At 34.1% G+C, this 16,093-nt stretch overlaps 1 protein-coding gene across 1 annotated transcript; it reads right to left on the bottom strand.

Annotated features, from left to right (window-relative positions):
* Nucleotides 1-1,308: 1,308 nt before the first annotated feature.
* On the bottom strand, nucleotides 1,309-5,691 carry LOC141674024 (uncharacterized). The gene is made up of 6 exons (XM_074480752.1): nucleotides 5,193-5,691; nucleotides 3,652-3,740; nucleotides 3,408-3,530; nucleotides 2,454-3,302; nucleotides 2,120-2,336; nucleotides 1,309-2,021 (listed from the first exon to the last, which is right to left on the bottom strand). Exons 1-6 carry the CDS (start codon nucleotides 5,437-5,439, stop codon nucleotides 1,513-1,515), a joined length of 2,034 nt encoding a protein of 677 aa, XP_074336853.1. The 5' UTR covers nucleotides 5,440-5,691; the 3' UTR covers nucleotides 1,309-1,512.
* Nucleotides 5,692-16,093: the final 10,402 nt, after the last annotated feature.

Here is a 16,093-nt window from a genome sequence, read left to right on the forward strand (position 1 = left end):
ATTCCATCAACCTCCATGAATCTCGCTGCATACCGTTCTTCTTCCCCATCTTTCCCGACGGATGTTGATCCCGAACTCTTGTTGTTCGATGCCCAGGCATTGTTACCATCATTCAAGTTTCGAAGCCATCTTGACCCAGTATTCATATTTGCATTTCTCGTTCGTGCACGTAACCAAGTTCCATATGCACGAGCAACCATCTTATCCGGATTTGCATATATAATATTGCAATCCCGTTCAGAGTGACCAATGTTTCCACATACAAAGCAGAAAGTATTAAGTCTCTTATATTTGAAATTTATCCAACTTCACTCCGCCCCGTCTCTTTTTATTTTCATCCTTCGCTTTGTTGGTTTCTCTACATTGATGGCTACTCTGACTCTTACATGGGATTTCCACGAAATATCAAATTCCTTGGATCAGATTTTACATATCTCCCAATGGATGCTCCCACACTTTTAAGGATATTTTCAGATAAGAACCATCGAGAAATATCATAAAACCCTCGAGGAATATCATACCAAGCTCAATTACATATATCTATCTATATTCAGGAAATTGAAAAGGATGTTCAAACAGACAAGTGCCAAAAGGAAAAAAAAAAGTTCTCTAAACCATCCATTGATAACCCAGGACAGCCTCCATACCCTACCTACTTTTCATTTAGAATTCTCTTCTGTGCAGAAACAAATCAAACCATCCATTGATAGCCCAGGACAACCTCCATACCCTACCTACTTTTCATTTAGAATTCCCTTCTTTGCAGAAACAAATCAAACAATGTAATGAGGTTGAAAGTTGAAACTGTCTGTTACATGCCATTACAAGTTTGATATGAACCTAACAAGCAAACTAAAGTTTATGCCTAACTACCTAATGCATCGAGCACAATAATCTCTCAAACAAACAATTTCTTAATGCCAAAACTCATAGAAACATAAAAGTTACTCTTCCCAAAAGACAGGGGCTCTCATGTGGGAACTTGATCGACCATAACAGGTTCTATAACTCTCCATCAAATTTTCCGGATGAAGATATCCACTTAATACGTTTGGTGATACAACTTGTGGTTCTTAAGAGCAAATACTGTATCTAAAATTCTTTACAGCACATAGTAGACAAATTTTCCAGCATTGCAGAATGTAAAGAGAGATTAAAAAAACGACAATCACAACAAAACAAATAGCTGATTGTTAGGGTCAAATACCGTGTACCAGAAGTTGGAGTCGAAACACTGTCGTTATACTGCATCAAAATTACTGCCTCTCACAGTGCTATCAGTTGTAAGTTTGTACAGATTTAACAATATTTACAAAGGAAACTTTCAGTGTGTAACAGTAAAACCTCTGAATGTTAGCTGTGGCTATGAGAACGAATACAAGGAGTTAAAGACTTGCAAACTGCTAAAAAACTAAAAAAAATTCAGATCGGCTTCTATAGTCAACTAACCTAAACCTAAAGCCAAAACAGGCATGTGTATATTTGAGAATAAATAAACATCACTTGAATCCATCACCTCGACAAAACCAAGTTCGATAGAGGAGACACAACTGTGGAACCGAAGGCAGATTCCCTGGTGTACTTGCAGTTCTCATGATCAACTTTTGCAGATGAGGGAATGTAAAACTTCTCCCAGGTGCGAGTTCCAAAAGCTCTGATCTGACTTTTGTTTTTATTCTCACTTCTACATTGCTTCTGAGAAGGATTCAGACTGCGTTTTCTCTTCCTTGAAGTCTTCCATTTCAATTTTGCCAGTAAATCATCTTTCACAATGTCCCGCACTACAAATTTATCATCTGAGTTACTGCTGTTTAATAAATTACCTTCCTGATCAAAACCATGCAGTTGGTCATTACATACTACAGATCGGCAGGGTCTAACAGTTTCAAGCTTCTTATCTAGTTTTGACAATATTTTAGTCAAAAGATCTTGTCTATCTTCCATCTCTTTCCATCCACTTCGCAACCATTCTTGAGAAGGTCTGAGTTCTTTCTGACAAAAAACAGATTCACATTTTTCCTCTGTAGCAAGTAAAAAGAAAACATTAAGCATCTCTGGCATTTACTTTTTTAGTTTAAATTTGATTAAAAATACATGACAAAATAGAAGCAATGCAAACCTGGAAAATAAACATGGATACTATCTTCCGATTCTTTCCGAATTACGATTCCTTCCCACCAACCATCATGCCACCACGCATCCACAACACTACCATTTTTCACGGTCAAAGCATCGCCATCTTTATTTAGCACTGGTGCTGGCCGAACAGTTGTCCTTTTGGAAATCCGCAAGCCCCATTCGTCAGGGACAGCAATCCTTGAAGCTAAAATCCATTCCTTCACAGGAAAAAAAACAGAAATTCAGTTTATTGTCAACCAAAAACTAATAATGTGGTTTTTTTTAAAAATTTAGAAAATCTTCCAAAGATGATATCAAGTCTGGTCAGCATTTACCTCTAAATTATTGCTTTCATCTGCAGCGTCCTTGAGATCTAGATACTTTACTTTTACTTTGTCTAATTTTTTCTTAATAATTAGTGCCCTAAACCAGCATCCTCTGATGCCACTATCCTGACAAAGCACTTCAATATGATCACCAGTAGTTAAAGCCAGTGAGTTGGGCATAACCACCTCATTGGTGGCTAAAGAAACAGCAGCCACAGATTCTTTTAACAAGGTCAGTTGAGGCCCGCCTAAATTATCAGTTGAACTGCCTTTCAATTTGGGGACCATACGAGTTGGATCATATGGTAGTTGGGACTTGTTGGCCGGCTGTAAACATGCACCATAATTATTAGAAAGCCTAAGCCTCTTCTTCGGTTTCACAGTGATTGTATCATTACAATCTACATCCACTTTTAGACCATCTTCGGCAAAAAAATTCTTGGCATTACTAGATGGAGATGTCCAAAGCATGTATTCAAATATCTTCTGTCCATTGTAGCCTTTAACTTGAGTAATGTCAAATGGTTTGACATTGTCATTTTCAAATTGCATGCCACAAACGAATGGCTCAAAAGGTATGTGCCTGGCTTCTCTCAGATATTTTTGATAGTGCTGGGGGCTGAGGACCGATGCCAATCCATCAACGCACTCAATGTTTAGATCTTGAAGACAAAGAGAAAAGAAAATCTCCCTGTCATTATAATTATAAGTCTCAGGTAAAGCAATATCAACCTCATCAATTTTGTGAAACCACCGTACCACAACCATTTTGTTGCCTCTGGAGTCTTCATACATATCATCCAAGTAGGCAACAAGCGGTTTATCTTCCTCCGCTAATACATAAACAAAGTCATGGACCTGGAAAGAAGAAAAGACGCATTAGCTTCAATCCCGGTGGAAGAAATATCCCTGTCAGAGAGAACATTAAAGCAATGCTAATTAAAACAAAACAGAAATACGCACCGATATTTTAACACCGTTACACTGAAACGATTGATAATGCTTCCTCTTCTTCTTAAAAATTGTGGGAGAACCTATCCATACAACTTCTGTAGCTTGCTTCCCTGGCTTCCGCAGTTCACAATCCTGAAGAATTTTTTTTAAAAAGCAATGATAAGTTCAGATGCCATAAGTCTGATAAAAGAACCTTTGATTCCAACAGTCTGACTACAAGAAACAAATTAGACAATATTAGAATGAACCTTACCTTTGTTCCTGAATTTATCTGGCAATCATTGGTAAGCTCCCCAACCACACCAACAGACAGTGGAGGCTGATGAGTATGTGAGGCTGAATCTGACACCACAAATAAACCAACAATTAGTAAATATGAGAGAGCACACTAGCTAGACTAAAAACATAGTAGTGTGCAAACAGGAAGGGAGGATAGGCAACGGCCATGCAATTTTAACAACTAAATACACATCAATTTTTAACACAAACTACAAGAAATAAAAACAATATACTGCAAGTAATGATAACAAAAAATATTGGTACCAACAATAGGACAAAGAGCAAAATTAGTAACAAATTATAACATACCAATAAGCAAAACTACTTCTATGTGTCAATACATTGAACAAGATTTATAGGCAATACTGGGAATTTTGTGCAAGATCAAGCATCCATATAGAATTTTGTAGATCTTAACCTAGACCGAGTGCATATGAATTCCGAGGCTCTCAACGAACTCTTGGAATTTGATTCTAGAAATCCTGCAGCCCAGATCATTGTTAGTTTTCAATAACAAAAGGAGTTTAACTCAAAATTGGCACATTTTTAAAGGTGGAAGGGGAGTAAGAGTAATTAAAATTCTTTCTTTCAGAACCAAAATAAACTTCTTTCTCTTAAGATTTTAGAATTAAGATAACCCGAATTGTTTCTAATTCCACTAAAAATTCAACAAAGGTGAATAATTCAAACGAATACAGACCAATCAAAAACACAATTAAGGGACACCCATATTATTATAATAATATACGGAGATAGGTACATACTAGATAGAAAAATAAATGTAATTTATACAGAAGAAAGTTTTAAATGAAATTCTGAGAACCTCTTTGCTTGAAAACACCCCTTCCACAGCGGAATTACAAATTTTGTCTAAGAAAAATAGTCCCAGGCAATAATCTACTAAAAGTTACAAAGACAATCTTTATATCACAAAATCAAAATCAAATGAACAAAGAGATGAATAACATATTCAAAAATTGCAATCTCTTCATCACAAGATCAAAATTCGATGAACAAAGAAACAAGTAACAAAATTTAAAATTTTAAAAAACAGCACAAAATCAAGATTGATGAACAAAGAAAATAGAACAAAATCAAAAATTCTAAAGATACAATCTTTCTATCAGAAGACCAAAAATAGATGAACAAAGAAGCAAATAACCTAATCAAAAAATGCAAAACTGCAATCTTTACATCAAAAAAAACAAAAACAACATACCCAAATCAAATTTATTCACAATACCCAGACCAAAGAACCCAAATACACAAAAATTAAGCATAATTAACATACCTAAACACCAAAACCCAAACAAAAATCACAAAGATACAATCTTTACATTACAAAACCAAGACTAAACAAGCAAAAACACAACCCACCTAACCAAAACCAACAAAGACACAATCTTTACACCAAAATTAAACAAACAAAAACTCAACCCACCTACCCAAACCCAAAAAAGACACAATCTTTACATTAAAAAACAAATAAAAACAAAAAATGGCCAAGAAAATCACCTGAAATAACAGAATTTAACCACAGAATAACATCTTTTCTTGATTTAAGCTTGAAATCTCCATGACCCACCAAAGATTTATCTCTAATATTATACCTATACACCTTCAAATCCCTCTTTTCTTTGCCCACAACCACCAGATCTGAACCCCCATCTCGTGTTTTCAAGTAATATCTCACCTCTTTTCTCCCTCTTTCACTCAACACAAACACCTCTCTCCATTTCACAAACACCCTCTTATTCTCCATACAATAATCTGTATGTATCTGTATGTATATACCTCAAAGATGAAAACTTTGTGTGGGGATTTGAATTGAAACGCAAATTTATATTCTTCAAGGAGAGAAAGAAGCTAGGGTTTGGTTGTGTATATATATTTTTTTGTTGTGTGTATAATTTTTTTTTAAATTGAGATCAACGGTTGAGATTGAGTTTAAGGACGATGTTACGGAGGAATAGCGGGGTTATTTATGTTTGTGTTTAATGTTGTACCGAGAATAACCCTTGTAATGAAGGGAAATTACGAGTGTGGGACCGGGAGATAAGGACGAAGCTCGGAGTCAAGTTGTGCCCGTCGTTATCGAGATTGATTTTTTAAGAGGAGACTGCCTCTTTTATTATTTTTTGCGTGATTTTTTATGTTTGGAAATTTGAAGAATTGCGAATAAATTATTGGTTTTTTGTCCAGGGGATGTAGAAAAATTTGTGGGCGAGAGAGAATTTGTAGAGGAGAGTAGAGCTTCTAACCAACTCTGCCGAGCCGGACTTGAGAATAAATCATGTCCAAAATTAGTTTATTTATAAATAAATTGAGCTCCAATCAAATATGTATTTGTTCACAAACGCTTAATCGAAATTAAGCTGAGTTTGAGTTATTCACTAATAGTTCGCATATATTTTTTAATCTGTCAATATTAAGGTATAATTTAAAATTTTACAAACTGTATCGAGGTCAAATACTAGTTTTACCTACGATATAAGCACACTCACATTCTACAATTGTTTCATAATCTATATCATTTTATTTTTCAAGACGAGTTTTAGAAATATATATCCAGTTTTATATTAAATTATTGAGATATTCATAACTATAGAATTATATATTATTTTTTTAACTGTCGATGTCGAAAATTTATTATGTTTTGAAGTTTTAGTTAAATTTATTTTATGTAAATTATAAGTTTTTAAATGGTGTTTATGAAAATGTGAGAAATCGGAGATAAATATATCATAATAACAATTTTTGATGGTTTTTTACGAAAAAACCAAGTGTTCAATTTAGAAAAAATAAACAAAATTTGTAAATTAATTAAATTATGAAAAAATGAACTAATAAAAATATTAAAGTGATTATTAATAATTTATTATTTGAATATATACAAACTATATCTGAGCCGATTCAAGTTACCGAGTCCAAGTTAAAATATCTGAGCCTGAGCCGAATAGACAAAAAGTCCGGCTCGACTCGTTCACTCATCCGAAATTATTTTCATGTTCAAGATCGGCTCGTTTAAAAAATGAACCGAGTTCACTTAAATGAGCTGATCCCAAGTTTTGATTATGAACGGCCCTGTAAAAGAGATTTAGAGTCTTAAAAAGTTTGATTTGAGAACACAGGGTCGAGTGAGGTGTGTTATATGCAATTTCTTAAAACTAGTTTATAGCAAGTGGGATGCACGATTTTTAAAATTTTACTTTTTTATTTTTAAAATTTAATAAAAAAATTATAAATTTTTAATGTACATATATAGTTTAACATCTAATATTGTTTGTTGTAATATTGTGGCAGCGAATATGCAAATATTGAGAAAAATACGGATGTTAAATTGAATTATAACCATATGAGGTCGAATATCTAATTATATCTTATCTATCATTATATCATTAAGTCATATTCTAGTATTTAAATAGTAGTATAACAATATAATCCTTTTATATTATGATTGTATTAGTACATTATAACGTAATTGGTGTTTGAATAGTATTAAAATAATATAATTATTTTATATTTAGGATCATATTAATAATTTACTAATCCTAATAAGATATAATCTTAATCGTTTATTTTTAAATATATCAAATCAACGGTCGAGATTGTCTTGAAGGTAAATGACCAAAATTTTGGATAAAAAGTCCATTACGCTTATTATACTATAAGGATATAATAATTTGGTTGTTAAACTTGTTGTATTAATAAAAAAATCTATTTAAATTGAAACCAACCCAAATTATTTTAAATGAATCTGTTTGGTTGAATTTTAATATAACAATTTTTGCCAGCAAAAAGAATGATTTTATTAAACTTTCAAATCATTTAACAATACATGCCTAATCCGGATGGGCATCCCCCGTCTCCAACATACGATCAGCTACAGAATTTGAATATCTCGATATATGATGAATTACTATGTTCGCGGATCGTTTTATATATTTTAAAGAATCACATTTATTGACTATAATTCACCAAGTAGCTTTTTGCATTCATAAACAACCCGTCAAGAGTAGGAAAGGTTAATCGATGAACAACGAATAGCCTGAATTGCACACAAGTAATCAGACTATACCACAGTTGTTGGCCAACCACTTTGTTTAACCCAGCTTAACGCCTCCCGTATGCCAGTTGCTTCTGCAAGTTTCGGGTTCAAACGACCTTGCATGCATCTTGATACAGCTTCCAACATTTTTCCTACACGATCTCGTGCCACCATAGAATAGTTATACATATTGGATCCTCAAATAAGGTTGCATCAGTGTTTACCTTATGTATACATGTCGTTGGTTGTTTCCAGTAGTACGTGTCGCCTTCCGTTTTAGTTATAAACCCAAAAGAGTTATTGAAAGACCTGTCATGTACATTCTCCGGTTGTTAAGGATTTGAATGGTTGATAGTGACGATATTATTGTACTCCTTGTCGTTCTGCTTCCACGCTACATCATTCATATTACTTCAGATTGCCCAAGCCATCATGAATATTTTATGGACAATATTACGAGTAGTATGTTGCATAGCCTCGGTTATCCATGCTTCTATGGTCATGTCTTGATGCACATCATAACTATATCAAAGTTGTTGCCAACATAACAGTGCAACTGGGCATGTAACTAGTGCATGAACCGTTGTCTCTTCTACTAAAATGCATATCAGGCATCTGTAATCTACTTGTACTCGTCTACTAATCAAGTTGTTGTTTATATATATTTAAAATAATTTCATTATGGTCATATATGATTTTTAATGTGTCATATCTGATTCTTAAAGTTTTAATTAACTTTTATAGTCGTTATAGTTGTAGAGCACATTAAGGCTTTAGTTTAGGTATTGTCTTTTAAGGCATCAGTTTTTATTCTCTTGATTATGTCCTTCTCACATATATATTTATAGCTATATGCTGATCACTTGATAAATATGTTCTTTCACACAAAAAAAATAAGTTTTCTTGAGCAAAAGTGAAAGCTGTGTAGATTCCAATCAATTTCTAGTGCAAGATTTGATTTAGACGGGTTAAAGTTCTAGGTTGTTTTATCCTGGGGACGCCGCTGCTATCTACTGCTTGCACCTTAGGCAGAGCCGCGAAACGTCTTAAAGAGAGCGACCTAGTACGCGACTCAGCCTCAGGTACTTATTTAAGTTTACTAATTCTGTCTTTTGCAGGTATTCTTCCCAACAATTTTAAGACGTCTTTATCTGCAATGGAGTTGGAAAGGAAATCTGAATCAGGTGACAACAACAAGCCCTTCAAATTTTTGGGTGTGAATTTCAGGAGATGGCAAAATAAGACGTTCTTCTATCTTCACACTAAGAGGTGCGAGAAAAATTGTTCTTCTACAAAGCCAGTAACCACTAGTCCTCCAACCGTGGAAGAAGACAAGGCCATTGAGAAATGGGAAGATAAGGTTTTTCTTTGTCGAAACGATATAAACAGTTTATCTGATGAATTATATGATTATTATTCTAATTTAACCACTGCAAAAGATGTTTGGGAAGCACTATAGAAGAAATATGATACTGAAGAAGCAGGTTCTAAAAAATATGCAGTTATCCGCTATTTGAGATATCAGATGGTGGATGACCAACCTATAATTTCACAAGTTCATGACTTGCAGAAGATAGCATGTGAAGTTTTGAATGAATGGATGAAAATGTGTGAACAGTTTCAAGTGTCAGCGGTGATTGACAAATTACCCCCGATATGGAAAGACTATAAAAATACACTCCGCCATAAATCAAAGAATTTTCCATGGAGAGCCTAATCCTCCATCTTCGTATCGAGGATGAGCACCGGAAACAGGACCAATAGGAAGAAATCATGTTGTTGTCATCCAAAACCAATAAAAATCAAAATCAGACTCAGTCAACCTTAAAGCCCAACAAAAGACCAATGAAGCTAAATCAGAGGGAAAAACGAGTCACCTGAGAAGAAATAAAGATTTATGCAGTTTTAAATGAGTAACACTCCTAGTCCATCTTTGTAAAGCATGATATTATGAAAGTTTGGAAGGTTGAGATCAACTCTTAATAAGTTCATACTCTAGTTTGAGTGGAGTGTCAAATTTAGAGACACACTCCTGATGAACTTACCTCTATGAATATGAAGTGAGGCCGCTTACTAAATGGAACTTGGGCAAGTCATTTAGACACATTCATTGGACTGAGATATAAGCACATAGCCGTAAAGTGCTGGCTTGAAACTACACAGTAATAATGATGTGTGTGTTACATTATCTTTGTATATGTAAGAATTAAAGTTCAAGACACAAGTCACTTTACATTCTAATACTATGGTAGTGTTTCACTATGTTAAGGTTCAAATATTCGGATACCTTAACTTAAACTCATCACTGTATCTTTTTGCTCAAATATTTTTAAATATATAAGCGGGGGATTGTTGTTTATATAAATTTAAAATAATTTCATTATGGTCATATATGATTTTTAATGTGTCATATCTGATTCTTAAAGTTTTAATTAACTTATATAGCCGTTATAGTTGTAGAGTACATTAAGGCTTCAGTTTAGGTATTGTCTTTTAAGGCATCAGTTTTTATTCTTTTGATTATGTTCTTCTCACATATATATTTATAGATATATGTTGATCACTTGATAAATATGTTCTTTCACAAAAAAAAAGAGTTTTCTTGAGCAAAAGTGAGAGCTGTGTAGATTCCAATCAATTTCTAGTGCAAGATTTGATTGAGATGGGTTAAAGTTCTAGGTTGTTTTATCCTGGGGACGCCGCTGCTATCTACTGCTTGTACCTTAGGTAGAGTCGCGAAACGTCTTAAAGAGAGCGACCTAGTACGCGACTCAACCTCAGGTACTTATTTAAGTTTACTAATTCTGTCTTTTGCAAGTATTCTTCCCAACATAAGCGTTCTTTGGTAGGTAGGTATTCATAAACTGCTCTCCAAATAAAATGCCTCACCTTTAATGGTATTTTCAAATTCCAAATCTTCTTCCAGAATTGTTGCTCGTGTGATTCACCATTACGTTGTCCATAATGCTTGCATATGCAATCTTGACAGTGAAATGGCCTAACTTATCTTTTCTTCAATACTAAGAGTCATTATCCAGTCTTTGAATTGGAATTAAGAGAATCAAACTTGCATCCCTTTCACTAAATATGTCTCTTACCAAGTCCACATCTCAACTAGTCTAATCCTCTGTCATGAGAAAAGAGACTGTATTTCCTTTCAAAGCCTCGTGTACAGTACGAATATAAGGATCATTCCCATAAGGTAACTATGGGTCGTGTTCGATATCTATTGACTTTCCATTGCCAACTCGCCGAGATATTCCTAACTCTAATAACTCATGTGCTTCAAATATACTTCCCGAGACAAAACTTGGATTAGGTCCAATTTTAGCAGCAAGAAAATTGCGCATATGATAATACCTAGCTTTAAACACCCTGTTCACCACACTTTCGGGCTTCGTGATTAATCTCTATGCTTATTTTCCTAGTAATGCTGGATTTAAATCGTGAAGCTTTCGGAACCTCATTTCCCCATATGATTTCTTCATACTCATACGATCCCAAGACATCCAGTATATACCTTTCGAGTTATTGGCAGAATTTTTCCACCAATATTTGCACATTAAGCTCTCCAACTCACTACATAGCTGTTTGGGTAGCTGAAAAATGCTCATTGCATAAGTTGGTAAGGCCTGAGATACCGTTTTTAACATCAAATTTTTACCTCCCTGTGACATGTACTTCTTGTCCCAACCTTCAATTCTACCTTGTATACTACTCTTGAGATAGCCAAAAATTTCCTTTTAATTCCTCCCTACATAGTTGGGTAGCCTCAGGTATGTAGTTGACTCGGAAGCTTCTTGAAAATGCAGCATGTTGCACACCATGGCCCTCTCCTCGTGGGTTGTGTTAGAACTGAATAAGACAGATGATTTTGCTATATTTATCTATTGTCATGGTGTATTCTCATAGGTTTGCAATAATTGATTTATTTGAGTCGTCAATGCCTCATTAGCTTTGTAGTATATATACGAATCATCGGTAAAAAAACATATGAGAAATAACAGGAGCACCTAGTGCTACCTTGATGCCACTCAACATATTTCATCTCTCATAATCATTGATCAAAGCTGTAAGGCCCTCCATACAAATTAAGAACGGATATGAAGAAATAAGATCTCCCTGTCTGATGCCCCTACCGAGTACTGTCAAACCAAACTCAATTCCAGAATGAGTGATATTGTATTAAATTGAGGTGACACATTCCGTCATCAAATTTATCAGTTGTGCATCAAAACCCATCTTGTTCAGCACCTCTTTCGGAAAATCTCATTCTACCCATTCATACGCCTTACTTATATCCAAATTTAGAGCCATCCACCCATATTTTCCGTTCACTTTCTGTTTCATGTAGTTTATAACTTCTTGAGAAATTATTATGTTATTAGAAATTAAGCTGCCTGGTATAAATGCACTATGTGATTCCGATATTATGCCGTTAAGAATACGCATAAGACGATTTGCTAGAACTCTCGATACCACCTTATACAAAATATTGCATAATGAAATAGGAGGTAGATCAGTCATACGTGGTAGATCTTTCTTATTTGGAATCAACACAGTACTGGTATCTGTTATGCGGTGATCAAACTTGCTTGTTAAGAAGAACTATTTTGTCATGCTCATCATGTCATCTCCTACCACTTTCCAATATTTTTAACAGAACCCCGGGCTCATACCATCCGACCCAGGGGATTTGTCAGGGTGCATACTAAATAAAGTTGTCCTGACTTCTTTCGGCTGAACATCTTCGAGCAAGACGGAATTTTGTTGTTCACTAACATGGCTGGATGTGTAATTAATAACATCTGAGCAATCTGTGTTGGTGGCTGAAGATAAATTAGATAAATAGTTCACCAAAGTCTGAACCCCAACTAACCATCTCCCCATCTTCATTTGTCATAGAAGTATTTTTATTTCTTTTTCGACGAGTCTTTGTGACAGCGTGAAAGAATTTGTTGTGGTTGTCCCCTTCCCGCAACTGGAGTTTTTTACACTTTTGTTGCCAAAACACTTCATGCTCACTGTATATTTTCATCGGGTTTTTTTTGAACTACCTTGATACCATGCTACATAGTGGGTGTCCTTTCTACCTTTTGTGCGTTGTAAGATTCTTTTTAGATGTTGCACCCGTGTTATGAACCTCCATGTAATTTCCTTTCCCTACCTTGTTAAAAAAATTATGAGGTAAAACTGATTTTTTTTGTTATTGATTTACCTTGATTTATCTGCCATTATTCTTCAACAATTTTACCACACAGAGGATCCCTTAATCACGCATTCTTGAATCTGAAACATTGAACTTTGACTGGCTGCGAGCGTGAATATGGCTCCAATAAAATTGGATTGTGATCAGAGATAAATATTTTTAAATTAATCGGTTTAACGTAAGCAAACTGGGCCATAAAACTATTTGATACTAAAGCTCTGTCGAGTATGATTTTTGTCCAGTTTTCTGTACCATAACCTCTTTCCCATGTATATAGATAACCTTCAAATTCTAAGTCATGCAACCCACATTCATTAATGCATTTTTAAAAATCATGAATGAGTCATGTCAGATATAATCTTCCCTCTCGTTTGTCTTCCCGTCGTACAACATTATTCATATCTCATATTAACACCCATGACAAAGACACTTGGTTATGTAGCCTACAAATTAAGTCCCAAGTTTTCATTCTTTTCCCACGATCAGGTTCTCTGTATATGCATGTGAGTATATATTTGTTCCAGCATTTAGTTTCAACCACCACATCTATATGATTCCCACTATAGGACAACATCGTAACCTCCTGTTTATTCCTCCGTAATAAAACTATTCAGCCACTGTGCCCTCCACAATATACCGTGAAAGCTCCTTCAAAACCTACAATTTTTCTAACTTTTTCGACTCTGTCTGCTTTACATAAAATTTTACTTGGAAAAACAAATTCTGGGATTTTTTGGAGTATGGATTCCTTGAGGAATTGTAAACCCCATGGGGTCCCAAGCCCATGGAAAATCCAACTCGGGGTGCTCATAATGCTTTGCAAGCCCCATATTTGAGACTCGTCATCTTCACGATTTTTCGATCTGTTGTATCATTTGTTTGCTCTAGGCCTATAATATCATCTTCTTCCAGGCCCATATCCAATTCTGCATTCTTGTTAACGTCATCCACAAGGCCTAGTCCATCGTCGGTTCTTAGTTTCTTATTTTTTTATTATTGTCGCCCTTATTTTTATGGGATTTAATATAAAAACAATCTTTCGTTATCCCCGTCTCTTTTGAATTTCCCATAAACGCGTCTATCTTGTGTGGTTGTTTTGCTGCATTTCCTTGATTTTCTTCATATATATCTAATCCCTGGTTTAGTGGGATAATATCCATCTTTCTGACAATGTTCCACTACTCGTTTGTTGATGAATTCCGACCATCTGCATTATCTTCTCGCAACCATTTCGCACTAATCAATCTTGCATGTCTTCTTAGTGATGCTCGCATCCAAAGACCATACAGTTTAACTATATCATCCTTTGTTGTATCAAATAAACGATGCATAATTTATCTGAGTAGCCTAGTAAGACACATATGCAGCAAAAGGTGGGAACGTTTTCGTATTTAAATGCAATTTAATAGCAGTCGTTACCCGCAAATATTCTCGCTAAACACCTGTGAAATTTATAGGACATGATTGAACAAAAGTTCCAATGTAATTGCCCACTTCCTTTACTACATTCTCAATCATGAAATCCGCGCGTAGCTCATGAATTTGAACCCATAAATCAATAATATCTAGAATTCCAGCACGATGAATTTCTCCTTCTTTCATTCTTACAATTACTAAGGCCGTACGACTAAATGACAAATGTCCACTTCATGATAAAATTGGAACAAATTTAGATTAATATCCATCTCTTTTATAAATACACCATCTACCGGTCTCCGTAAAACAATCATTGTTTGTCTCATTGATGGGAAGTCAACAACTCCTTCTAACATAAAATATCCAACCAGACATAATTTCGTGTTAAAGTCCGGATTCGCATCATGAAGCAGTTCATTTGTTGTCACCTCGAAAGCGAATACCTCATTTTCCTCATCATCCAACGTGAGTTTATTCATAGCATCCACTATATTGCTGGTAGAGGCCATCTTAATAAAAAAAATGAACTATCGATTTAAACTGGGACCCAAAAAAAAATTCAAACCTTGATATGAAATCAAGACATAACAGATGATAAGACTTATATAACAATTTGATTTAATATTGAACTTCAAAAAAATCGATACTTTTGGTTTGTTTTGGTCCATTTTGCACACTCAAAACTGCCCAAACCAACTGAATATTTTTTTTAAAAATGATAATTTAGTTTGGTTTGGTCCGGTACTCGAGTTGATTTTTATAAAAAAATCTGTATAAAAACAAATTTTGTCTATGAATAAATTATTTATAGAATTAAAAGTTGATATCAGATCTTACATCCGAGTCATAACCGGTTTAAATAATTTATTATTCAATTTTAATTAGAATTTGATTAGAATACAATTTAGTTTTAAATTTTTTAGTTCATATAATTTTGGATCCAACCCAATATTATAAGTCTATAACCATAATTGTGTAACTTTTGGTGTAAAAACAATTTCAATCTGACATCGGTGTCAAAGTTAAACTAAATGAATATTATGACATTTGGTGTAATATTTACACCAAATTTGGCGTAATTCATAATTTCTATCATTCCCTTGCATTTGCATTTATTACAAAAATAAATTTATTTCTACCAAATCTCATTTATATTCTATTATATCCAAACAAGATATTTGTTTTTGGGAAAATAAGAATATTATTTCATTATTTAGACATTTAGGGTAAGATATAGTTAGGGTTGTGCAAGGTTGTTTTTAAACGATCAAAACGGACCAGATCATATACAATGATTTTATAGAGTATCAAACGGGACCAGACCGTTTGAAACTTGTGACCGGACCGGACCGCAACTTAACGGTTCAGTCCGGTCGGTAACAGTTTGAAACCTAACTAAACAAATAAATGTTAAAGATTATTATTATTATTATTATTATTATTATTATTATTATAAAATTTAGATACAACTATTACACATAAAATATTAATTTGAAGATATTAAATTATAAAATAAATATATTAAGTATAAAACAAACTTATGCTCCGTTTGGATACATGGATTTCATTTCAAATCTGCTGTTTGGCAAATACTAAGAATTTGGAATTGGATTTTGTTCAAATACAACCCAATTACACAACAAGTTTAAAATTTTGAATTTGAAATACTTGCAAAATACATGTCATTTCAAATGATTTTTTTTACTGCAATTTTTTTTAAGATTTTTTTTTTGCAGATAAATT

The sequence above is a fragment of the Apium graveolens genome, chromosome 1, assembly GCF_009905375.1.
Source record: "Apium graveolens cultivar Ventura chromosome 1, ASM990537v1, whole genome shotgun sequence".
Taxonomy (NCBI): domain Eukaryota; kingdom Viridiplantae; phylum Streptophyta; class Magnoliopsida; order Apiales; family Apiaceae; genus Apium; species Apium graveolens.